This window comes from Miniopterus natalensis, chromosome 12, assembly GCF_054644295.1.
Source record: "Miniopterus natalensis isolate mMinNat1 chromosome 12, mMinNat1.hap1, whole genome shotgun sequence".
Classification (NCBI taxonomy): Eukaryota; Metazoa; Chordata; class Mammalia; order Chiroptera; family Miniopteridae; genus Miniopterus; species Miniopterus natalensis.
The window spans coordinates 74,153,181-74,177,405 of record NC_142092.1 but is presented as its reverse complement, the minus strand read 5'-3'; the positions used below and the strand labels follow the sequence as shown (position 1 = coordinate 74,177,405).

At 65.7% G+C, this 24,225-nt stretch overlaps 1 protein-coding gene across 2 annotated transcripts; it reads right to left on the bottom strand.

Annotated features, from left to right (window-relative positions):
• Nucleotides 1-3,396: 3,396 nt before the first annotated feature.
• ABCA2 (ATP binding cassette subfamily A member 2) lies at nt 3,397-23,901 on the bottom strand. Of its 2 annotated transcripts, XM_087823097.1 has the most exons (48): nt 23,819-23,901; nt 20,633-20,726; nt 19,504-19,615; nt 19,263-19,426; nt 18,560-18,687; nt 18,287-18,397; nt 17,767-17,985; nt 17,016-17,383; nt 16,610-16,769; nt 15,732-15,860; nt 15,471-15,638; nt 15,295-15,391; nt 14,837-15,010; nt 14,653-14,755; nt 14,452-14,566; nt 14,054-14,244; nt 13,724-13,874; nt 13,443-13,647; nt 13,165-13,329; nt 12,894-13,074; nt 12,590-12,802; nt 11,833-12,029; nt 11,574-11,756; nt 11,208-11,392; nt 10,865-10,985; nt 10,415-10,654; nt 10,122-10,328; nt 9,775-9,877; nt 9,347-9,666; nt 9,062-9,275; nt 8,872-8,977; nt 8,665-8,776; nt 8,531-8,591; nt 8,281-8,455; nt 7,550-7,665; nt 7,329-7,476; nt 7,131-7,254; nt 6,733-6,865; nt 6,533-6,650; nt 6,185-6,363; nt 5,963-6,104; nt 5,760-5,894; nt 5,320-5,423; nt 5,150-5,242; nt 4,950-5,052; nt 4,741-4,878; nt 4,458-4,664; nt 3,397-4,073 (listed from the first exon to the last, which is right to left on the bottom strand). In XM_087823097.1, the coding sequence occupies exons 1-48, from the start codon at nt 23,882-23,884 to the stop codon at nt 4,038-4,040; spliced, it is 7,314 nt and encodes a 2,437-aa protein (XP_087679223.1). In that variant the 5' UTR covers nt 23,885-23,901; the 3' UTR covers nt 3,397-4,037. The 2 variants fall into 2 exon arrangements, with proteins under 2 accessions (XP_087679223.1, XP_087679224.1); XM_087823098.1 differs by lacking the exons at nt 20,633-20,726; nt 23,819-23,901 and adding an exon at nt 20,264-20,313.
• Nucleotides 23,902-24,225: the final 324 nt, after the last annotated feature.

The window sequence follows — 24,225 nt, the reverse complement described above, 5'->3', positions numbered from 1 at the left end:
CGCCACCCAGTGGTGGAGAGAGGCGTCTGCCAGGGTGTTCGCCTTCCCAGGGCCACTGTTCTTCCTGAGACCCAGGTCTGAGGGCCCCTCCCCAGATCCCACAGGGGTCAGGGCTCCTGGCACCGGCCACGCTGCCAGCCTGGGACTGACCTGGACACGCTGTGGAGTTTGGCGCCTGGCTCTCCCCTCTGGGCCTCCCCTCCACCGGCCTCCATTCCACCCACTGGGATTTTAGGGGCTCCTCTTCGACATGGAGGGCTTGCCCTGCTTGTTTCCTGCTCCTCCCCCCAAACCACAGCCCTGGGGAAAGATTGAGGCCCCTCTGCACCTGCCTGCTCACATGTCCCGTATGTATAAAAATACCCTTGTGCATCTGTAAGTAAAACAGGAGCAGCAAGGGAGCACATTTACCGCCAGAGACAAAGCAGAGCAAGGTCAGGGTTGGAACGGGCGAGCACGTGGCGCTCATACTCTTGGCAGTGGTGTGAGGAGAGGCGCTTCTGGGGACACTGTCAGCAGCCTCCAGACGGCTCAGCCCTCTGGGAATCAGCCAGAGGCGTCCTTGGAGATATATGAAGGACGCCTACGTGGAGCGCACCAGCTGTGGACAGTCCCCCTGCGTCTCAGGAGTCTAAGGTTCAGGGGTGTGATGAGCTGAACTGTGTCCCCTAAATTCATATGTTGAAATCCTAGTGCCCCGCACCTGGGAATGTAACTGTGTTGGAGATGGGAGGCGTGTTTTTTATTTATTTTAAATATATTTTTTAATTTCAGAGAGGAAGGGAGAGGGAGAGAGAGAAACATCAATGATGAGAGAGTCATTGATCAGCTGCCTCCTGCACACTCCCTACTGGGGATGGAGCCTGCAACCCGGGCCTGTGTCCCGACCGGGAATCGAACAGTGATCTCCTGGTTCCTAAGTCAGTGCTCACCCACTGAGCCACACAAGCCGGGCAGAGATAGGGGTCTTTAAAGTGATTAAGTTAAAATGAGGTCACGGCTGTCCTTAGAAAAAGGGGGAAATTTGGACACAGACGCGCGCACCCAGGGTGAACGCTGCGTGCAGATGGGGCGGAGGTCAGGGAGCTGCTTCCACAAGCCGGGGCACCCAGAGGCCAGAGACCACCATCAGCCAGGACCGAGCGGCACGGGGTTCCCTCAGCCTCAGAACCAGCCCCGCCGACACCCCTACGTTGGGCTCCTGGTCTCCAGGCTAGAAGAGAGTGAACGACTACTGTTCGAAGCCCCCAATTTGTGGTCATTTCTCATGGGAGCCCCAGGAACCCAGTACAAGTGGGAGGAAAACCCTAGCAGGTGGAAAAACTCAAAGCATTCCAAGCCCATGCTCGTATATAGGGTGTCCCATAGAAATGTATATACACGCTAACAGCGGATGACTCAGTTTTCTCTCTTGGTCAGGTTTAACTAATTTGAAATAATGGGTGAAGCCAAACTAAGCTTTGAACAAAGAAAATTTATCCTAAAGTGCCACTAGACTTTTTTACAGGGATACATAAAAGATCAAGTTTACGGTAACAAAGAGTGGAGGGCGCACAGACACCGAACGAAATGATTCCTGATGTTTGCGATTCCATCGCTTCACGTTACCAGCAGGGCCTGGACCAGAGCGGTCATCAGTTTGAAAACAGGTGTTGACAAAAAAAATTATTCATTTCTGTAGATTCTTTTAAATTTTGAAACGGAACTGTATATTAATGAACACTGACTTTATAATCAATCATTCAAAGTGTGTGTACATTTTGGGGGACACCCTGTACATGTGGAAAAGATGAAGGGACCCCCTGCAGGTGACCTCTGCCAGGTACCGGCACCAGCTAGTGCTTCCTATCCATCCAACCCTTTGCTTTTTCTACCAGTTTCCCAAAGTAAATGTTTTAAAGAATTGAGACCAGAAACTCACGGTCACCAACCTTGACCGCACCCACAACCTACTCAGGCCACAGGGGCGTCTCTAAACCTCCCCCGACCACATCCACTGAGCAGCCCTGAGCTTTGGCCGAAAGGGCCCCGGCCTCATTTATGTGTTAGGAGCCCCTGTGCTGAGCCCTCTCTGCGGGTCCTTCCCAGAGACATTTCAACAGCTCTGTTCCGAAGGGAGACACAGACTTGTCCGGGCACAGGGAGGGGGCACAGGGTTGGCGCTGGGGTCTTAGCGGGAATCTGAACAGATGTTTCCTAGCTGTCTGCTGAGGGGTGGAGGGGCAGTGACCCCCATGGCCGTGCGCACACCCAGAGCCCAGATTCTGGGCCCCAAACAAGATCCCCCCTAACAGGAGCCAGAACTCCTCGGAGAAGTGGCTGAATTCAGATGGGGCGAGGGTTCAAGGCAGGCCCGGGAACGGAGCAAGTGCGGGAACGCTACAGGAAATGCCCGGGATGAGTCAAAGGGGGAGGAAGCTGCCGTCGAGCGGCTCCCGCGGGCAAATCTGGGGCCTTTTGAGCATAAAAAGATGACAGAATTGAACATTTACAAGCAGTTGAAATAGTTTGAATATTTTATCACAAAAAAATTTTAAAGATGGGTAATGAGTGAGAACATGTTTTTTAAAATCCACGAGTCCATAGTGATGACTTCTAAAGGCAGGGAAGCTCTTTGTGAGAGAAATCATAGCTAATAAAAGCAGAAAGAAGGAAATCACCATTTTGCAGCCCCCCCCCCCCCCGGGAGAAAGGAAACAAGCTGACCATGTGCCCTCCACCCTCCTGGGGGTGTTCTGTGTCCCTTCCAGTCACAGGAGCATCTAAGGAAGGAGACCGACCATGGCTGAGCTTGAGGGGCCAGGCTCTGGGACCCTTCCTTGTGACCAGGCTCCAGACGCCTCGAGCCAGGTCCTGGGGGCCTCCATGCCACCTCTAACCTTTGCACGCCCTCCTATCTAGACTTGGGCCTCAGCCTAGAGGTCACCTCCTCCTGGAAGCCCTCCCATGGCCAGGATGCGATGGAAACAGCTCAGCACGCGCTCCGAGGGCCCCACGTGGGCAGCAGGCCCCTGAGAAGGCAGCAGAAAGCACAGAGAGCCCACACAGGACCTGACCCAAGGCCTCATGCGTGAGAACCTGTCCACGGGTGCCTGAGCCCAGGAAGCCCAGGCTGAGGGCGTGGGGGGGAGTGACCGACAGCCCCGCCTCAGTCTCCCCACCTGTAGCATCGGGGCGTTAGAGGGGTGAAAGCCCCACCCCCTCCTCCAAGCTGCCCCGGCTGCCCTCCCCGACACAGGGCCTGGTGCCCCAGGACACCGCAGACAAGCCTGCCCAGCAGAGGCCCACTGTCACCCCAACACGATGCCCCACACACGCAGGCCTGTGTGGACTTTTCTGTTTATTTATTTAAAACAAACTTCTGTGCACTATGTACAGGGAGGGCTCCCAGGGGGGCAGGCGGGCAGGGTGCCGAACTGGGTGGGGAGCAGTGGCGGCGGAAGGGGTGGGAGGGGTCCGCATTCTCTCCCGGCCAGGGGGCCGCCTTCGCCATGCCTGGTACCCGGCCCGCTGCCCCGAGGCAGCCCCTGCCCGGCCCACAGTGGTAACCTCAGGGTGAGGGTGCCCCTTCCAAAATGAATAGGTGCCTGGGGCCGGGACCTAACTCCTCCCGCCCTCAGCCCCAGGCCTCAGCAGCCACCTTCCTTCCAAATTGGGATGAGAAAGCAGCCAGGACCCACCAGGAGAGGGTCGGGCGTACCTGGCAGCCCATGTCACCCCCAGTGGTCCCAGGGGGTGGAGGGCAGAGCTGGGCAGGGGCAGAGGCGAGGGCTCAGGCCCCAAGGCTTTAAGGCAGAGCAGGGTGAGGGTGTCGCAGCCCAGGGCCGGGCCAGCCTTTGGCACAATGAGGGGAGGGCAGCCACGGCCGAGGGCAGGGGGCTGGAGGGGGCTTGAAGCCCTTGGTCCTGGACGTCCCACGCCAGGGCCTGGTGGGTGGGGCCCTGGGGGCCCTGGGGTGGGGACTCGGCCACCGCCTAAGTTCTATCCCCTCCTGAGTTCTGTCCCTTCCGGCGTGTCCTTGAGCCAGCTCCTGGTGGTCAGCAGAGCGTGTCGGTGTTGAAGGAGAGCTGGGCCTGGTAGATGGCAGACAGACAGGCTCAGGGAGGCACCTGGCACCCAGCACTGCCCAGCCCCAGGACTGACCGTGGTCCCTCCCACCTCCCTCTCCCCCTCCCAGAGCTTTCCCAGGGTGTGGCCTCTGCTTGGTCTGGGGCCCCCCCACCCCCCTGCTCTGCCTGTCTCTGAGGCCCCTGCAAGTTTCCAGGTCTTGAGGGGTTCACAGTGAGTCTGTCTCCTATGCCTGTGCCCACTCTTTCCATGTGCACTCCTGTCCTGAGCATCAGGGGGGATCCCTCTGACCCCTTGAGCTCGGGACAGCAGCAGTCCCTGTGTCCACTGGCCCCACATCCCAGAGTCTCTGCCAGCCCAGCTGCCCTGACCCTCGGGGCCCTGCTCACCCGTTCCTCCTCGAAGCTGATGAGGCCCTCGTCCTCCGTGTCCAGGTCCTCAGGCTCATCGGCCACAAGCGCCCGTAGCTCCGTGGGGGCCGGCCGGCGCCGGAACAGGCTGAGCAGGCGGCCCAGAGGTGACTGCAGGGCCGAGGGTGGCTCTGTCTCCTGCTGCTCCAAGTTGTCACTCTGCTTCTTGGCAAAGTTCACAAACACCTGGTGGGCAGAGAGAGGCAGGTGGTGGGCGGAGGTGGGCCTGGCGGCCGTCGCGCCCCCCAGCCCAGGTACTCACGTTGTCCAGGGTGGTCTGGCTGACCGAGTAGTCCTCGATGCCCAGCATGCCCACCACCTGCTCCATCTTGCTGAACACCTGTGCCAGTGAGATGCGCTCAGACTTCAGCTGGTACTGCACCTTCGTGTGATGCCGCTCCTGGGGGCGTGGAGATCGGGAGGTCAGAGGCTGGCCGGCAGCGCCCCCGCCCCACCCCGGGCCCCGCCTACCTTAAGCACGGCCTCGGGGAAGTTCCGGTTGAAGAACCGCACCACGTCCTTCACGTTCTGGCTGCTCTTGGTCCTCACCGTGATCATGTAGCCGTCTCCAAACCTGCCGGACAGGCCCACGGCCAGAGCCCCAGCTGCCCGGGGTGCCCTCCACCTGCCCAGCACCATGGCCCGCCGCCCTCGCCTGACCCTCCGCTCACCGGTTCTTCAGGTGCTGGATGCTGCCCAGACAGCGCAGACGCCCGTTCACCATGATGGCCAGCCGCGTGCACAGGGCCTCGCACTCCTCCATGCTGAGGGTGGAGACACACAGGCTGGCACCTGGGGCAGAGGAAAGGTGGTGCAGGGCAGGGGGAAGAGGGGTCCACACCTGTGCGATGTCAGCACCACTGAGCGCCCAGTCTTGATGAGGTCCAGGATGAGGTTCCAGAGGAAGCGCCGGGCCTTGGGGTCCATGCCTGTGGTGGGCTCGTCCTGGGGGGGGTGCCAGGCTTAGAAGCCGCACCTCTACCAGCCACCTCCCTCCTGGGCTCACCAAGCAAACAAAGGCAGGGTACCCGGCCCCCCAGGCTCACCAGGAAGATGAAGGCGGGGTACCAGCCCCCCAGGCTCACCAGGAAGATGAAGGTGGGGTACCAGCCCCCCAGGCTCACCAGGAAGATGAAGGCAGGGTACCAGCCCCCCAGGCTCACCAGGAAGATGAAGGCAGGGTACCCGGCCCCCCAGGCTCACCAGGAAGATGAAGGCAGGGTACCAGCCCCCCAGGCTCACCAGGAAGATGAAGGTGGGGTACCAGCCCCCCAGGCTCACCAGGAAGATGAAGGCAGGGTACCCGATGAGGGCAATGGCCGTGGACAGCTTCCGCTTGTTGCCTCCGCTGTAGGTGCCGGCTGGCTTGTCCGCGTACTTGGTCAGCTCCAGCTTCTCCAGGGCCCACCTCACCACCTGGGGCAGGGGCAGACGTCAGAGGCCCGCCCTCCCTGCCGGCCCCTCCTCCACCCGGCGACCCTCACCTGGGCCTCATCTTTCCAGGGGATGCCGCGAAGCCGCGTGTACAGCTGCAGATGCTCCCGGGCCGTGAGCTCGTCAAACAGGGCGTCGAACTGCGGGCAGTACCCCAGGCTCTGCTGCACCTGGAGCAGCTCCTTAAGCACGCTGGGGACGCAGCGCTGTCAGCACCGGGCGCAGTCCCTCTGCCCGCCCAGACGCACACCCCGGTCCAAGCCCACCAGCACCTGTGCCCGTTGACGAAGGCCTCGCCCCCTGTTGTGCTCTCGTCACCCGTCAGCATCTTGAAGGTGGTGGTCTTGCCTGCACCGTTGACGCCCAGGAGGCCGAAGCACTCGCCAGGACGCACGCCCAGGCACAGGCGGTCCACAGCCAGGATGCTGCCGATCTTCCTGGACTTGTACACCTGGCAGAGGTGTACACCTGCTTGTGCACCTACTCAGAGGCACCGCTGGCCACACTGGCCAGCCCGGGCCGGTCCCACCCAGCTGCCTTGACCACGTGCCCCCCGTGGGGCTGCCCCCACTGCCCTGAGCCCCCCCCCGTAGGCAGCACAGGGCCCACCCCAGGCTCACCTTGGTCAGGTTCTCAATCTTGACCATGTCGTTGTCAGCATCCCCCCGCAGCACCCGCTGCCTCTCGCTGGCCACGTCCGGGTCGTCCTCCACGGGCTTGGTCGACACGGGCATGCGCCTGGGGGACGGGGCATGCCATGTCCAGCTGGCCCGCCCGCCCACACTGCCCGCGCTCCCCGCCCCTGGCCGGGCACACTCACCGTGGCTGTCGCAGGAAGTTGTACTGGCACATGAGAGTGAGGACGAAGCCCACGAAACCCTCCACCGTCATGGCCACCAGCCCCCTGGTGACAATGTCCCACTCGAACGGGGACTTCATCTTATCAAACTGGCCTGTGGGGCAGCCGGCTCAGGGCCTGTGCGGGAGGCCTCGCCGGCCCCCACTTGCCCCCCGCTCCTGGAAGTCCCCGATCTCTGGGGCTCAGTGCATGCTGCCGAAGCCCCACCCCAAGGGCCCTGCTGCCCCACCCCAACCCCCACAGAGCCCTTCGTGCCCTGTGTCCAGCCCCCCAGGCCCCCGACCCCCGCCTGGCCCTGTCCCCCGCCCCCCAAGCCCCCGCCCCCGCCTGGCCCCCGCCCCCGGTGCCCGCCGCCTCACCGATCTTGGCGTAGTACTCGTTGAGGTATTCGTTGTAAGCCATCTCCATGAGCCCATGGCCCAGGTTGTAGTTGGGGAATATGAGGAAGCAGCTCTTCAGGTAACTGTTGACGACCTTCAGGTCCTGGAGGGTCACAGGGGTCACGGGCACGGCCTCGGCCCTGCTACCTGTCCCACCCAGCGCCCCGCCGGCCCCACCTTGTCGTGCTCAAAGAGCTGCAGCAGGAAGGTGGCCACGGTGGCCGTGATGCCGATGAAGAGGTTGATGACAATGAGGAACACGTAGGCAGAGCTGGGGACCTCGAACCAGAAGGAGGCCGGGTACATGATGGGGGTGATGGACCATCTGCAGGCAGGAGGCGGGGTCACCAGGCGGCCAGGCCCCCACTCCCCTCCCCCCCTGCTCCCCGCCCCCTTACCCATAGAGCAGGAACAGAGAGAGCACGGCCGGGAAGTTGGTGGGTGACGTGTAGGCCGGCAAGTCGAACACGAACAAGATGATCACACAGCAAGTGGCCGGGACCAGGTAGTTTAGCTGCCGGAGCAGGGGAGCTGGTGAGGGCTGGGGTGAGGGGCCTGGGGGCAGGGGTGAGGGCCTGGGGGCAGGGGTGAGGACCCGGGGGCTGGAGTGAGGGGCCTGGGGGCAGGGGTGAGGGCCCAGGGCAGGGGTGAGGGCCCAGGGCTGGAGTGAGGGGCCAGGGGGTAGGGGTGAGGACCCAGGGCGGGGTGAGGGGCCTGGGGGCAGGGGTGAGGACCCAGGGCGGGGTGAGGGCCCAGGGCAGGGGTGAGGGGCCTGGGGGCAGGGGTGAGGGCCCAGGGCTGGGGTGAGGGGCCTGGGGGCAGGGGTGAGGGCCTGGGGGCAGGGGTGAGGGCCCAGGGCAGGGTGAGGGCCCAGGGCTGGAGTGAGGGGCCTGGGGGCAGGGGTGAGGGCCCAGGGCAGGGGTGAGGACCCAGGGCAGGGGTGAGGGCCCAGGGCTGGAGTGAGGGGCCTGGGGGCAGGGGTGAGGGCCCAGGGCAGGGGTGAGGGCCCAGGGCAGGGGTGAGGGGCCTGGGGGCAAGACAGGCGGGGCCGGCAGCACACAGGGTGATGGGGTGGCCAGAGGTCTGGAGGTCAGGGGAACCCCCAACCGGCCCTACGGGAGGGGCGCACCATGTCCCACACATAGTTGGCCAGCCAGTAGATGACAGGGTTACAGCCGCTGACAAACTGTAGGTGCTTGGCCTTGGTGGACTTCTCGGCCACCAGGAAGACCACGAAGCTGGCCGGCACGAAGGACATGGCCACGATGATGAAGATGGCGATGACTACGTCCGTGCCCTGCAGCCTGGAGGTGAGGCAGCCCTCAGCCCTGCCCGGCACCCAGTCCCACACCACCACCCCGCCCCTGCCCCACACGTACAGGTAATCCAGGGAGAGGCTGGCACTTGTCTTGTTCATGGGGTGGTTAGTGACAGTGATGCCTGTGGCACAGGAAGGACAGCCTCAGGGACCTGCTCCCAGGCACCCACCCCAGCCCACCGCACCCCGGCTCACCATAGGCTGCTGGGTGGCCCTTGCTCTTGGGCAGATTGGCACGCAGGATGGCGTTGTTGAGGCTATTGAGGTAGGTGGGCATGCTGTGGTAACCTTTGTTGTTGTAGAAAACCTGGGGGGACACAGAAAGACCCCAAGAGCACCGTGGGTCACTGAGGACCTCAGGTGAAGCCGGATCCCACAGGGCCTGGGCCAGGCAATGCTCACCTGGGCTGCCCGGCGCACCGCGATCTTCCTCACCATGGCCGGGGCCCGGGCGCCAAATGAGGCTGGGATGGACTTCTGGACGTTGCCAAAGGTGATGGCCCCGTACCTGGACAAGGGCGAGGAGCAGTGAGGCCACCCGGGCGGGGGTGGCTGCCCCTCACCCACAGCACGTGCCTCCCACCTAGCTCACCGGTGCAGCCGGAAGCGGTCGGAGGTGAATAGCAGATACTCGGAAATGTTGTGGCCAGTGATGTCGGTCAGGATGTCACCCGTGACCACCCGCATCTGGGGCGGGTGCCCACCCACACCACTGGGGCAGGAGAAGCCAGTGCCCTGAGCAGAGCAGGTACAGCGAACAGGCTCCCGCACCAGGCGCGGCAGGGAGGGTGCCGATGTCCAGTTCTCTGTGGGCACAGTGGGCAGTCATCAGGGCCTGCTCTGCCCCACATCCCCAGGCAGCCTCGAGAATCAGTACCTGGCCCGGATGTGGGTGGCAGGGAGGTGTTCCAGGCCTGCAGCAGGTCCTCATCCTGGGACACTGGAAAGTCGGATGGAGCGGGCGAGGGGGGAGGGGGCACGAAGTTGGACAGAGGCAGCCCCTGCGTGAACGACTCCAGGCACATGCTGTCGAAGAACCGCGCAGCCAGCAGGCGTGACTCGCCGCTGCTCAGGTTGAGCGTGGACCCCAGGGAGCCGTTGGCTGGAGACTTGAGCACGCAGGTGGCGCCCACGCCCGACGGCAGCCGGAACGTGCTCACGAGCTGCTGGGGGCTGGCATCGGGTGACAGCTGAAATCTGGGGGAAACCGCAGCATAAGTCCAGGTGGGGAGATGGGTGCCCACCCCTCTCAGCACGCTCGATCCAGGCCCCTGCCCACCACAGCTACCTGGTGGGCGGCCTCACCGATACTCCCGGCGCTCCTCGTTGGCGTAGGGGATGAAGTTGCCGCGGGGCTGGGTGTAGTTGTGGTACTGGGAGGGTGACAGGACCAGCGGGGGCAGGTCACCTAGTGGGGTGTGCACAGAAGCCTCAGCAAGTGCCGACGGCCAGCCTGCAGCCCTAGGCCCAGACCCCCTTTCCCAGTACCCATAAGGTCCAAGCTTGGGTCTGGGCCCCAGGGAGGCAGGAATCCCCAGGTGTGCCTGCCAGTCTCAGACATAGCTCCAGACTCTGAGCGGGGTGGGTCCCCCACAGTCCCATAGCGTGGGACACTAGCCCTGGCGCCCCTCTGCCTGGTCAAGCAGCCATACCGATCTCGGGGACGGAGAGGGCCACAGTCATGGCCACGCAAACGAATAAAGCGGGGAGCAGGATCTGGGAGGACAGCGCCTTGGAGTTGCGGCGGGCACAGTGGAAACGCTTCACCAGGAGCCCGTGGAACTGGCGCACCTTCAGCCACCAGCCCTCCAGCTTGCGGCTGCCCTGGCCCACCCTCGTGAGGGTCTCTGCCTCGGCCTCTGCGCAGAGAGGAGGCCAAGCTAAGCCAGCTGCCCAGCACCACTCTCGGGGAACTCCACCTGGCCCCATCCAGCTGCCCCCCCACCTTGCAAGCTGACGTTATCGGGGTCCTGCAGGTTGTTGAAGAGGGGGTGGTAGTCGCCATAGACATCAGCATAGCCAGCTCCCTCGTCCCCGCGGACAGAGCCCACCGAGGACGCAGACTGCAGCGACGCCTGTGACTGGGCCAGCTCTGCACACCTGGCCAGGTTGCCTGCATGAGCCTCGCCTAACGGAGCCAGGCCGTCCGCTCCAGGCAGCGCATCCTTCCTGGACTCCTTCACATCTGCCACAAGAAAGGAGGGGCTCAGGACGGCCTGCTACCTGCAGGCCTGCCCAGGACCTCAGACCCCAGACCCTGCGCTGACCCCTGAGGTTCCCACTCAGGACGCTGGGCCACTAGAGACGGGAGGAGTGAGGAGCCCCAGGCCCAAGTTTAGGCCTGGTGGGTGGGGTGGAGCAGGGCTCATCAGCGGCTGTGGGGCCTGCCTCTCACCTGCCTCACTGTTTTCCAGAGACTGGTCCTCCTCTGACACCTTGAGGAACACCTCCTCCAGCGTGGTGTCCATCAGCCCAAAGCTGCTCAGGTGCAACGAATCCAGACTGCACTCCAGGTGCTGTGAAAAGTGCTGGGTGAGGCCACCAGCGTGGGCCAGAGGGGGGAGTGCACCCCTTTCCCTTCACTGCCCCACCCCCTCCTCCACCGGCCCTGCCCCTCCACTGACCCTGCCCCTCCACCAGCGCCACCCCTCCAGGGGCCCTGCCCCTCTGCGGGGGCCCCAGTACCCAGCCTCCCCCACCTCTTCAGGCCCCAGGGAAGCCTGGCCCTGCCCTCCCACCTGGAAGAGGCGCTCGAAGGCCCCCTTCTTGGCGGCCTCGCTGGGCAGGATGTAGGAGAGTTCGGTGCTTGTGTCAGAGACCAGAAGGCAGGAGGCCACGTGCTTGCGGATGAACTGGGAAACCTGGGGCTCTGAGCAGCTGCTCAGCTGGACCCGACCTGGGGGGCTGGACGTCAGCCCTGGCCCTAGGAGGGTAGGGGAGTAGGGGCTTCACTCGGGGCCGGGGAGGGACCCTCCATGGGAGTACAGCCAGGTCAAGATGGGGGCCCGGGGCCTCCTGGGCCCACGGGGCAAAGCCGAGGTGCAGCCCCGCTACCTCACAGCCTTGGGAGCAGGGTCCCGGGGCCAGGGGGCCTCAGCACAGACCTTGGGGGGTCCCGGGCTCCGCAGGACGCTTGACCAGCGTGAGGCGGTAGCCGTCCCCGTAGGCGCCCTTGAGGAACAGCGGGGAGCCGCAGCACTTGAGCTTCCCGTGGGAGATGATGGCGATGCGATCCCCGAGCAGGTCGGCCTCGTCCATGTGGTGCGTGGACAGGAGGATGGTGCGGCCTGGGGGGGCCAGGACCCGGTCAGGGCGTGGGCCGGGCGGGCGGGCGGGGCCCCCACGGCTGCCGGGCCCACTCACCGGGCTTGTACTTCAGGATGAGGTCCCAGATGGCACGGCGCGCGTAGGGGTCCACGCCGGCCGTGGGCTCGTCCAGGATGATGGCGCGGGAGCCGCCCACAAAGGCGATGGCCACGGACAGCTTGCGCTTCATGCCGCCCGACAGCGTCTGCACCAGCGAGTGCCGCTTGTTGGAGAGCTCCAGGTCCTCGATCATTCTGCGGACGGAGGCGTGGGCCCGAGGCGTGGGCCGGAGGCGTGGGCCAGGGCGGGGAACTCCGGGGACAGCGAGCCCGGCTCACAGCCCGCCCGGGCCGGCCCTCTCCCAGGCCCCGCCCCTCCCAGGCATGGCCCGCCCTCCTGGGCCCCGCCCCTCTCCCAGGCCCCGCCCCTCCCAGGCATGGCCCGCCCTCCTGGGCCCTGCCCCTCACTCAGGCCACGCCCCTTTCCCAGGCCCGCCCCCCCTCCTGGGCCCTGCCCCTCATTCAGGCCACGCCCTCTCCCAGGCTTATGCAGCCCTCCTGGGCCACGCCCTCTCCCAGGCCCCGCCCTCTCCCAGACCCGCCCTCTCCCAGACCCGCCCTGCCCTGCCAGGCCCCGCCTCTCTCCTAGGCCTGTCCCGCCCTCCCAGGCCCCTCCCCACTCCCAGGCCCCGCCCCTCTGGGGCCCCGCCCCCTCCCCAGGCCCACCCCCTCCTGGGCCCCGCCCCTCTCCCAGGCCCCACCTCTCTCCCAGGCCCACCCCGCCCTCCGGGGCCCCGCCCCGCCCCCCCACGCACTTGTCCGTCTCCTTGCGGATCTCCTCCTGGGCCATGCTCTTCAGCCGCGAGTAGAACCACAGGTGCTCCTCCACCGTGAGCCGGTCGAAGAGCACGTTGTGCTGCGGGCACATGCCCAGGTTCTTGCGGATCTCGTCCATCTCGGTCCGGATGTCGTGCCCGTAGATGGTGGCAGAACCCGATGTGGGTGGGAAGAGGCCCGTGAGGATAGACCTGGGTGCACGGCAGGGTCACAGGCAACCTCCTTCAGGAAACCCACCCTGCCGCTCCCGTGGTCGGGCCCCGGGCTGTGCCCGACACTCACATGGTGGTGGTCTTGCCCGCCCCGTTGTGGCCCAGGAAGGACACCACTTGGTTCTCGTAGAGGTTCAGGCTCAGCTTGTTCAAGGCCAGCTTCTTGTCATTCTTGTAGATCTTGGTGAGCTTGTCCACACAGACCACCAGCGGCAGGTGGGTAGGCTCCTCCTCCATGCCCCGAGTCTCCTCTGCACCAGGGCCACGGGTCAGAGCCAAGGCTGCCCCGGGCCCCCGAAACCCAGTGACCGCCCCGGCCGCCACCCTGGCGCCCGCCTCACCCAAGCGCCGGCTCTCCATGGCACAGGCCTGGTCGTCCTCCATGATGCTGAGGCGGGGAGCACGAGCCCAGGGCCAGCTCCACTCCCACGCCTCCGTGCGCCCGCTGCCCAGCCAGTAGGACTTCTGTAGTGGGAAGTACCAGGGCCGGGGCAGCCCGTACATGCCTGGGGGTTGGGAGAGGAAGGGAGGCTGACCCGGGCCTGGGGCTACGGGCCATGTCCCCCGAGGGAGCTGCAGCCCACTCCCAACCCACCCCCTCCAAAGGGTTGGCCGGTACCTGGGTGCACGGCCTCAATGTACCACGTGAGCACGCCGTAGACGACAGCGTCCACCATCAGCATGGTGACAGCCAGCAGCAAGTTGAAGTCGTCCCCTTCCACGGGCGACTGGCTGAATGTGTGCCACTGGATGCCCACGCCCGCCACCTCATACAGGGCAAAGTACTTGGAGCCCAGGCCAAAGGCTGTTGTGGACATCAGGGACTAAGGAGACAGCCGCGTCAGCGCAGGTGAAGGCGGCCAGAACACCCCCATCCGCCCCTCCTGCCATGACCCTCACCGCGATGCACTTCTCGAAGGCCGTGATCTTATCGTGGGCCACCTCCTCGCGGATGGCCACGTACATGTAGGGCACGTAGCTCAGGAAGTAGATGATGCCGCCGCAGGCAGAGGCCAGCTTGGCCTTGGAGTACAGCACTGACACCAGAAAGCTGGGGCGGGGGGGGGGGGCGCAGGCTGTAGGCCACGCCCGACCCTGGTGGGGCGCCAAGCCAGAAGCCTCCCCGCTGCCCCCGCTGGAGCACCCGGGAACTCTGGGCGGGGTATTTCGGCACCTTCTGGGTGAACACAGGGCCCGCCCCCCCGCCCCCTGCCAGCCATGGGCTCTCACCAGAACATGATGGTGGCCACGGCGTAGACAGCCAGGAAGAGCCAGATGATGAGCACATGGCTGTGCATGAGGACCTGGCCGTACTTGAGGATGGCGGTGAGAGCCGTCACCGAGATGGACAGCTGCACGAAGCCCGTGATGAACCAGGCCACCCAGTGCACGGCGTTGTCCAGGCCCATTGTCTTCATCACCTGTGGCCGGGAGGGCAGGTGCAGGGGGCCTTGGGCAGGAGGGCAGGTGCAGGAGGGCCTTGGGGCAGGAGGGCAGGTGCAGGGGGCCTTGGGGCAGGAGGGCAGGTGCAGGGGGCCTTGGGGCAGGAGGGCAGGTGCAAGGGGCCTTGGGGAGGGAGAGGTGCCCGCAGCTGCCCCCACCCCCACTCTCCCCCGGCCTCCCCCCACCTCTTTCAGCCGGTGCTCCTTTTCTGCCACAATGTGCTGGATGGTCATGGCCACCGAGTAGACCCAGGAAATCACCATGCACAGCGGCATCATGTGCTCGATGACAAACAGGAAGCTGGGGTGGGGGCGGGGCGTGAGGGGTGGGCTCGGCCCCACCCCGGCCCTGCCCCCCCGCCCCGGCCCTGGGCACCCTGCACTCACTCATCCCGCGTGTAGCAGGGGTAGGGGAACATCTGCACGTAGCTGCCCGGCTCCACCACATCGTGCCCCACGAAGGTGTTGATGATCGCACGCTCCATCATGTCTGCGGGCAGGGCCAGCCGTCAGCGGGAGTAGCAGGCACAGCGGGGCCTCCCCCACCCAGGGATCCAGGGGCGGCCCTCACCCTGGATCCAGACAAAGCCATATAGGAAGTAGAGGCGGCCGCCCGTGTTGGGGCCCGGCCTCCAGTAGGCCCTGCGGATCTCGTTGGTCTTCTCGGTGAAGCTAGAGTTCTGGCGGATCTTGTAGTGTACGTGGGGCGGCAGGGAGCCATCCTTGCGCGTCTGGAAGATCACGCCTGGGACAGGACCAGGGGAACGGTGCGGGTGTGACGGGGGGCAGGGTGTGAGGGGGCAAGACCTGAGATGGGGGCCTGCAGCGAGCAGGAAGGGACAGACTGGGTGAGTGGAGCTGAGGGAGGGGGTGGGCTGCTGTGATGGGCAGTCAGCAGGGGAGAAACAGCAGGTACAGGGTGGGGTTGGGGAGGAAGAGAAGGGGCAGAGTGGGGCTGGCTGTGGTGGGGCTGCAACTGGGCCGGTGGAAGGGCAGGGGCTGGGGGCCACCCCAGGGGGGGCGACTCACTGGCGAACACGGTGACATTGTCTTGGTAGGCCTGGTTGAGAGTGTAGTTGACGATGCTCTCCTCGTCGGGGAAACCCTTGAAGATGTCCACGCTCACCTGGAGCGAGGGGCGTGGTTGGAGCCAGCCCCGGGCGCCAGCGGAGCCCGTGGGGCGCACACACACCCGCCCATCCCACCTTGGACATGAACTGAATCCAGCCGCAGGCTGCATTGTCGATGGTGTCCAGCTGCTGCAAGAGCACAGAGCCATTAGGCAGCGAGAAGCTGTCCTGGCGCAGGGCAGGCGGCAGCTCCTCCAGTGACAGGTTCAGCGCCTCGGGGTGCAGTCGCAGCTCCGTCACGTACTGAAGGGACAAGACCGGCTCAGAGGGTGGCCTGCGCCAACCACCACCTGGGACAGGGGGCTCCCCGCCGCCCCAGCCCTGCCCTCCCAGCACCTGCTGCAGCCAGTGCAGGTGCTGCTGGAGCCGGCCTTGCTCCAGGAAGCTCCGGATCTCGGCCGAGATGTTGAGCCAGACCTGGGCGTAGTGGGTCACGTTGCCTACAAAGGCAAAGGTCTCGTTGGCCTGCAGAGGGTGAAGGCACGGGGCGTGGGACTCATGCCAGGACCTGGCCAGCAAGGGGTTTCCCCACTCCCTCACCGCCACCACCGCGGGCACCATCCACTTGCCAGTGCCCACCAACAACTACTCTTGCTGTGGCGAAGCTGCCACCTGGAAGCTCTGAGCCCTGCCCCTTCCCTGCCTTTCTGCCACTCCCCCTGAACCTCACTCTGCCCCACTACTCCAGGGCAGCGAGGCGTCCGTTTCTCCTGTCTCCCCAGCGGTGCCCTCCCAGCCCCTTCCTCAGACCCCTGTCCATGCATCCCTTGAGCAGCCCTGGCACACGGTCCTCACCTCTCCCCACACTCAGCCTCTCCCTTCCCTAGGCCATTTCCAGCCCTGGTTTCTACCTGCTCCGTACAGGACCTCTCCCCTGGGTTGGCCACGGACACCTTGCCCTCAGCTGGCCTCAAACCCCCCAGCTGCCTGGCCCACCTCTCGCCCACTGGACACTGCTCTGGAAGGTTTCCGCTCCCACACCAGCGCCGCGGGGCCCTGGCCACACCCAGCCAGGCCAGTACCCGGTCCCACACCAGCTCCCATGCACCCCAGCACCGGATCCCGCCCACGAGTTCTGTCACCCACAGAGCCATGTCAGAGCTTGAGGGCCACGGCTGCACCCCCTCTGCACAGGGATCTCAGCCTGCAGACCCCACCCTCCAGTTCCTCCAGCTCCAGCCCCAGAAGACTACAGCTCAGACCCCAGGCCGCACCTTGAGGATGACGCGGTCGGCCTCAGAGCCTGCAGGCGCGTACAGGATCTTGGGGTTGCTGGTCATGAGGTGCACCAGGAGGCCCAGGTTCCTCTGTTCCTTGCTTGTGAAGCCCAGGGAGCTCATGTTGCCTCTTCGCAGTGCCTCTGGCTCAATGGTGCTGGGGCCAAGACACGCGGTTAGGAGTGGGGGTGGGGCCTCAGGGGTGGGCGTGGGATGGGGTGGAGCCTCAAGGGTGGGAGCAGGCATTCAGGATCGGGTGGGGCGGGCATGAGGCAGGGCTTCAGCGTAGGCGCCCCAGAAGAGGCTTGGAGTGGGGTAGGGCACCAAGTCAGGGGATGCGGGGAGTCAGAGCCAGACCCTGGGGTCAGGCCCCATCTCAGCCCTTTCCCTGCCTCCCACGTACCGGTTGTTGCCACACAGGATGGGCTGTAGGGCTGCCCAGAGCTGCACGAAGGCAGAGCACTGGCCCTGCAGTGCCTCCGAGGAGGTGGGGGCTGCGGCGGACAGGGCACCGTCTTCAGCGGTGGTGTTGGAACCCGTGCCCACCCCAGCCCCTGTGCCGTTGGCTGTCCCACCAGGACCGCTGGCTGGGGGTCCAGGAGCCCTGCCGGTGCAGGCGCCCTGGGGCAGCAGCAGGGCCAGGGCCGACAGGACGTCCACGTCCTGCAGAACTTTCTGGGCGTCCAGCAGGTCTTCCAGCAGTGCCTGCAGCCGCCGGGGAGGTGGCGGCTGCTGCTGGGGAGCTGAGCCATTGGGGGCCTCCAGGCCCAGCTGAGGAGAAATCAGATATGTGGGGACATGCAGGCCTAAGGGCAGGAGGGAACGGGGGCTGGGCGTTGATGGACAGCTTGGTGACTGAGGTCAGGGCGGAACAGGGAGGACACCAGCAGAGGGATACGGGCTGGGGGGAGGGGCTGAGGGAGAGTCTGCAGCCGGGGGGTAAGGGAGCACTGGCCAGGGACCGGGAGAGACAGGCCGAGGTGAGGACATAGGGCTGGGTGGGGGTGCAGGGCATGGCATCATTGCAGGGTGCAGGACGCCCAGCCACAGGCCCCGCCCGCACAGCCACAGGCCCAGGCCCTGCAGGGGCTCCAGCACCTCCTCCAGCCTGGGCATTGGACCTGCGGGCCAGCTGGCAGGCAGGGCCTCCTCACCTGCTGGGCGATCTTGTCCACATCCAGCTGGTTCTGGAGCTCTGCAGCCAGCTCAGAAAAGCGCTGGGCACGGACTACAGCCTGCCCACTGCAGACAATGTCCCGATAGCGCTGCAGTGCTGGCTGCTGACCCTGGTGCACAGTGAGGATCCGGCCCAGCTCCCCAGAGCCCGGTGCGCATGTGAGCTGCTCCAGAAGGGTGGGGGCCACCAGCAGCTCCTGGAGGGCAGTGTAGGGGAAGAGCTGGGAAGGAGCCCCAACCAAGAGGAACCAGGGCCCTGGCGCAAGACAGCTCAGGCCTCACTGCCCCACCCACTGTGCCAGGTCTGAGTTCACAGATTCTCCAGTAGGAAATGGGGGGCAGATACAGGTCACCATCCTGCCTTCCCCCTCCCCATGCCAGCCACGAACCCCCAGGTCCCTCCCTCACCCCCAGAAGGAGCTCAGAATTATCAATGGAGCCCCTTTCTGCATCCACCAGCAGGCAGCACCCTCCCTTCCCACTAACAGGCCCCCTCACCTCCAACCGGAGCAGGGAACTGGCACCCAGGCGGCCCCAAGGCTTCTGACCCCTGGGGAGGACTGACTCCACGCCCAGGGCGGGTGAAGGGCCAAAGAGCAGACGATAGACCTGGAGTACGGGGCGGGTGCGGCTCAGGCTTGGGGTCTCAGAGCCCAGCATGCCCCTCACCCCCAGCCCTGCAACCAGGGGAGGGCAGAGCAGAGTGGCCAGGCCTGGGAGCGGCCCCCAAGAGCAGACACGCCCTCATTGCCAGCGCTCACCCCACCTCACCTCGGGCACATCCACCTGGGCAGCCAGGAGGGCCTGGGCTGTGCTGTTAGGCAGTGACAGGTTCTGTGTCAGGAAACGCCACAGCTCCCTCGGGTCCCTGGCCACCGAGTCCAGAGAGAAGGAGGACACTGGACAGGCAGAGGGACGGGGCTGAGGGCCAGCTCTGACCAGGCTCAGAGCCGACCAAGCTCCTGGCCCCACAGCTCAGCCACTGTGGCGGGCAGCTCGGCCAGGCCCACCTGAGTGCTGCACCCTGGGAACTCAGAACAGCAGTGTAGACCAGCCGTTCCCCACCTTTTCATCTAACAGGACACATAATTACTAAAATTCCACCGCACACCAAAAAATGTATTTTTTGCTGACCTGATGAAAGTAAAACAGGTACAGTTTTTATTCGTTCACACCAGTCAGCTATTGCTGTGTTGGCTGCTGTCATTTTTTTTTTTTTTACTTGACAATCTCAGGAAAAGAGATCAGTGCCCCTGACTAAACAGTCAGGTGTTGCATGTAGTAAAAATTCTTGTGGCTGGCTCATGGGTTGGAAATCGCTGGCTTAGACGAAGGGCCTGAGACACAGACCCAGCCCATGGCAGGAAGTCACCCAGCTGGGTTCTAACTCCGCTGACACCGAAACCTGGGCCTGGGCCCCACTCCATACACACACACGCACACACACATGCAGTCCAGCCTGCCCAGGACGCACCTACAGGTCTGTCCAAGTGGCTCTTCCAGGCGTCGGGGCCTGAGCTGAGGGCCTCCAGGTGCTGGCGCAGGGCCTCGAGCTCCGAGCCCAGGTTCGGCCGCTCTGGGTCAAATAGGTTGCTCTCCTCCACTACTCGATTGAGGCGCTCCAGCAGCTGGGTGACCCTGCGGCACCGTGGGGGCGTCAGGCGGGGTCGGGATGGGGGAGGAGGCTGGGCTCCTGGGGGTGGGAGGATGCTCACGTGGAGTTGGAGTACTGCAGGAAGCCGAACTCGTCCCGCTGGCCATCTGGGCACAGCGACTGCATGACTGGCAGGATGCCGGCGGAGGTGAGGGGCGCTGCTGTGTAGAAGGCTGGTGGGGACAGGGCAGGTGAGAAGGTCCGAGGAGAGGGGACAGAAGGGGAGAGGGGGGAGGAAGACAGAGGCAGAGGAGAGAAATGTATAGAAAGTCAGGACGGGAAAGCAGCTTTAGGCAGCAGACAGGGAACAGAGGGCCAAGAGTTCTAGTGCAAATGACCCGAGCAGGTCAGAGGTCGAAGGGCATCTCACCACCCTTTCCGCACAACTCCCGGAGCACCCTTCTTCCCTCAGCAGCCAAGGCCAAAATGCCCTGACACCCTCCCCCCAAAATTCAGGTGTGGCATGGCCCACAGAGCCCAGGGGAACATAAAAGGCCCCCGGCTGGGCAGCGACCTCTGACCTCTCCGGCCAGCTGGTTAGCAGAGTGAATGCAGGAGCCCACAGGGTCTGAGGGGAGAGCATCTGGTACCCCAGCCCCAGCCCAGGCTAGCCCAGGTGCCCCGGCAGGGCCAGGCCACCCCACAGAGAGAGGGACGCCCAGAGTCCCTGAGGTCGAGGTGGCCCAGCCCTTTGCTCCCAGCACCCACTACCCCTCCTCCAAGCCAGCCGTCCCTGACTGTGGGCAGGGGGCTCTGCACGACCCAGCAGGTCTGGGAAAGGCTGTTAATGCAAGCAGGGGTGGGGGGTGCTCAAGCCGCACCGGGAGGCCCCCCAAAACCATCCTGCGGCTGCGCCTGGGCCAGCAAGGAGGAGGCGGCCGCTCACTTACAGACTGCGTGCGGGCGGCAGAGGAGGACAAGAGACCATGCGGGGGGGGGGCGAAACAGAACAGAGAACAGTGAGGAAACGGCACGCGTGGTCACCACGGCCAGCCACATCCTCCAGCCCAGCCGAGAGGCGTGGCCAGGGACCACGCAGGGACAGGCTCACGGACTGCGTGGGGGGAGCTGTGGGATCTGGGACACACGCGTGAGGTCACGTGCACACAGGACATGCGTGCGTGGTGCGGGGAGGGCTGCCTGCCCCACCCCACCCCCGCTGTGCCCTGCCCACCCCCGAGGACCCTCACCTTCTCTCACAGAGATGGTCGGCTTCTTCTGCCGAAGCCCCAGCAAGATGAAGAAAAGGACCAGAGGGATGAATATCTCGAAGGCTAAGACCCACTGGAAGGACAGGCAGAGTGAGGCCACCTACCCGGCTGGACAGGACACACCCGAGCCCCCTCTGCCTGCCAGGCAGACGCCCACCCCAGAGGGCCAGCCCGGCCCGGCCCGGCCTCCGCATGCTCCCGCGGGGGCCACAGAAAGTCAGCCCTTCCTCAGAGGGTCCTTTCAAAGGGCAAAAGTGCGGGTCCTGTCCGGCCCAAGTGAGAAATGGGTCTCCCGCCCCGCAGCCAGGTGCTCTTGCCACACTGAGGGCCAGCGGGGGCCAATCGGCCAGCCGTGGTCCACTCTGGCCATGCATGTGCCCAGCTCATCTACCCCACCTGCAGGGCCTAGAGAGATGAGGCCTGGCATGAGGGGGGCCTGGCTCTAGCCCAGGGGCCTGAGCCTCCAGGAAGACCTGGTCACGGGGCTGTGGGCCCCCAACCCCGAGGCATCTCCTTTTGCCTGGCCCCTTTCCCTCACGTCAGGTGGCTCAGGCAGGCACAGCATTTCTGCCCACCCTGGGCCTCTGCCCACCCAAGGCTAGGCACCAGGTGATCCCTGCTGGGACCTGCTCTGAGTGGGAAGGAACTGCCAGGGGCCCCGCAGCTCCATTTCACCTGGACAGTGGAAGGACCTCACAGTCTCACCACCACCCCCAGCTCGGAGAGGGGGAAGGCAAAGAGGAGGATCTCAGGTCAGCTGTTCTTGGGGGTGCCCCCTGCCCAGCCCAAGGGCCCGCCCTGACCCCCCACTCCCACCCAGCTCTTCTAGAGGCACCCGGTTTCCTTCACCCTCACCCCCCAACCAAAACAGACTTCAGAGCCCCCTTCCCAGTGGCGCTCTGTCTGGGGTGCGAGCCCCTGGTGCCCTGGGGTGGGGCAGCTGCTGCTGTGTTCACTGTGCTTTGACAATAGTGCTCTGTGGTCTGGAGCACCCGCCCCAGCCCGTGCCAGCCTCCACCCCCTCCCCGAGCCAGGATCCAGCCCAGGGCCAGCCAAGGAGGCATGGTGGGCACCCACAGGGCTAGAGACAGGCACACGCCACACACCTGCCTGCACTCAGAGCGAGGGTGGCTGTGTGCAGGTGGCCACTCAGGAGGCCCAGGTCACCGCCTGCCAGCCCCACCCACACCCACCCTGCCACGGGGCACCTCCAGCAAGTAACTGCAGCAACAGGCCTCACTGCCTCCTCATCGCTATAGCAACGGCTGCACACGAGCTGCTAGGAGGAGGAGAGGCCTGCTGGGCGGGTGGAGGGCGGGTGGCCAGAGGGGCATCTGGTTACAGGCAGGAGGCACTGGTCCAGCCCTACCTGGGCATCCCACCCAGGGGCCTGTAGGTGGTCAAACTCCTGTCCCTGAGGCCGGCCCAGTGCCCCCATGTTGTCCCTGGGGCCCGGGTGCCCACCCCAGGCCTGAGCTCCCTTCTGCTGTATCAAGGGCAGAACAGGTGAGACCTGAGGATGGAGTTTCTGACTCCCATGCCAGCCACTTGGTGACAGTAATCCAGTCCCTGCACCAGGAGCAGCCTGTGGCCCCAGGGTAGACCCCAGTACTGCTAAGAGAGGCGAGGCCACACCCCCAGGCAAGGCACACAGCACAAAGGGCAAAACCTCTGCTGGCCACGCCCAGGGGTCCAGCTCTGAAGCGAGAGACCCTCCTGGGAAGTGGGGGCCCAGCAGGATAGTGCCCTGCATCCAGCCAGCCCCAGCCCCACAGCACCAGCCACCAAGGCCTCTGCCACCTTCACCAGTACCTTACCCTGGCCTGCCCAGCCCCTGGGACTCTGTGGGGCAGGGGCACAGGAAGGTTCTGGGGGAGGCCACCTAGCAGGTGGGGGCCACTCCTGGGTGTAGGGCAGTGGGCACCTCCCACCTGCTTGCCAGGTGCCCTGCGAACCACTGCTCCCTTCCCTGAGCCTTGGGGTCCCCAGTGGATGCAGGGCCATCATTCCAGTCTCTGCTCCCAGCCCCTGGGGGAGGGGGCCCTTCCCGCCAAGAACTGGGGGGGGGGGGGCTGATACTAATGCATGCCTACATCCCAATCCCCCTTCTTCTCCTGAACCCCATCCTGCTGTCCTCAGTGACCCAAAACCTGAAGCAGGGAAGCTGCATCAGAGGCTACCTGGAGCCACAGGCCTGACCCAGCGACAGCCAGTCCCAGGCGCCCTAGGGAGGGAGTGTACCCAACCCTGGCTCTTGGCCAGGGCCAGGTGCCCAGGGGAATCCTGCCAGGCCATGGTGATGACAGCCACCCTGCCCAGTCCACAGCCCCAGGCTTCGCACTGTGCGGGAGCTGTCGGCCCCAGGGGCCCCAGGGCCAGGCGGGACAGGAGCCTCCCGGGCCCCAGGTGGGCAAGAGGACGCCTGCTCCTCAGGCCCCCGCTGCGGACCCTGGCCTGCCCTGGGCTCCACGCTGGAAAATCCCCAGGGCCCATTCGGAAACCCAAGCTGCCCAGCCTCTCCGGTGCCTGCTGCTGCCTTCCCGGGGCCAGCATGACGCCACTCGCACCACCCCAGCCCCGCTCCTCACCAAGGCTCCTGCCCCCGGCGGCAGCTGCGCCCTGAGCTCTGAGAGCTGGGGGCCTGGGAGGCACCACGGCTCCAGAGGGCACAGCCGGGCCCCGGGGGAGGCTGGTCAGGGGGATGAGCGGGGATCAGGCTCGGGGAGGACTCCCCAAAGGACAAAAGGGCACAGGGGCTCGGGCGGCGGAGGCTGGCACAAGGACATTCCCGGGGGTGAGAGCATCAGCCGGGGCTAGTGGGCGTGGGGGGAGGGCTGCCCAAGGGCAGAGGGGCAGCGCAGAGAGGGCGCGGGCAGGGTCCCCGCAGGGGCTCCGGGGCGCTGGGCGCACGGCCACGGCGCCTCGGGGCCGAATGGAGTCCCCCAGGCCGGCCCCCCGCCCCGGGGACCAGGCCCCCCGCGACCCCAGGTCCCCCGCCGCTGAGCGCGCTGCGGAGGGCGCCGTGACTCAGCCGGGCGCCGCGGCGGGTGCGGGCCGGGGGAGCCCCCTCCCCGGGGCCGGGGCGAGCGGGGGCCGGGGCGCGGGGGCCAGGCCGGCCGCCCAGCTCCGCCGTCCCCGCGCCGCCCGGGCCCGCGCGCCGCTCACCGGGCTCCGGCGCTTGAGCGTCACGTTCTTCCAGAGCAGCAGCTGCAGCTGGTGCAGGAAACCCATGGCGGGCCCGCTCGGCCGCCCGCGCCCGCGCCCGCGCCCGCGCCCGCGCCCGCGCCCGCCCCGCGCCCGCCGTCCGCGCCGCTCGGCATCGCCGCGGGGGCGGGGCCTCGGCGCCGGGACGGCCACGCGCGCCCGCCCCCCGCCGCGCCGCCTCCGCTTAAAGGGGCCGCGCCGCGCCCCGCGCCTCCCCTGCGCCCCGCCTCGCGGGTGCGCCCCGGGGGTGCTGGAGCTCGGACCCGCCGCCGAGGCTCCCCCATCTCCCCGGGCGTTGCCCTGACGGCCCGGGCGACACCGACGCCCCTTCCAGGGGCGCCGCTCCCGGGGTCGCCAGGCCTGCGCGC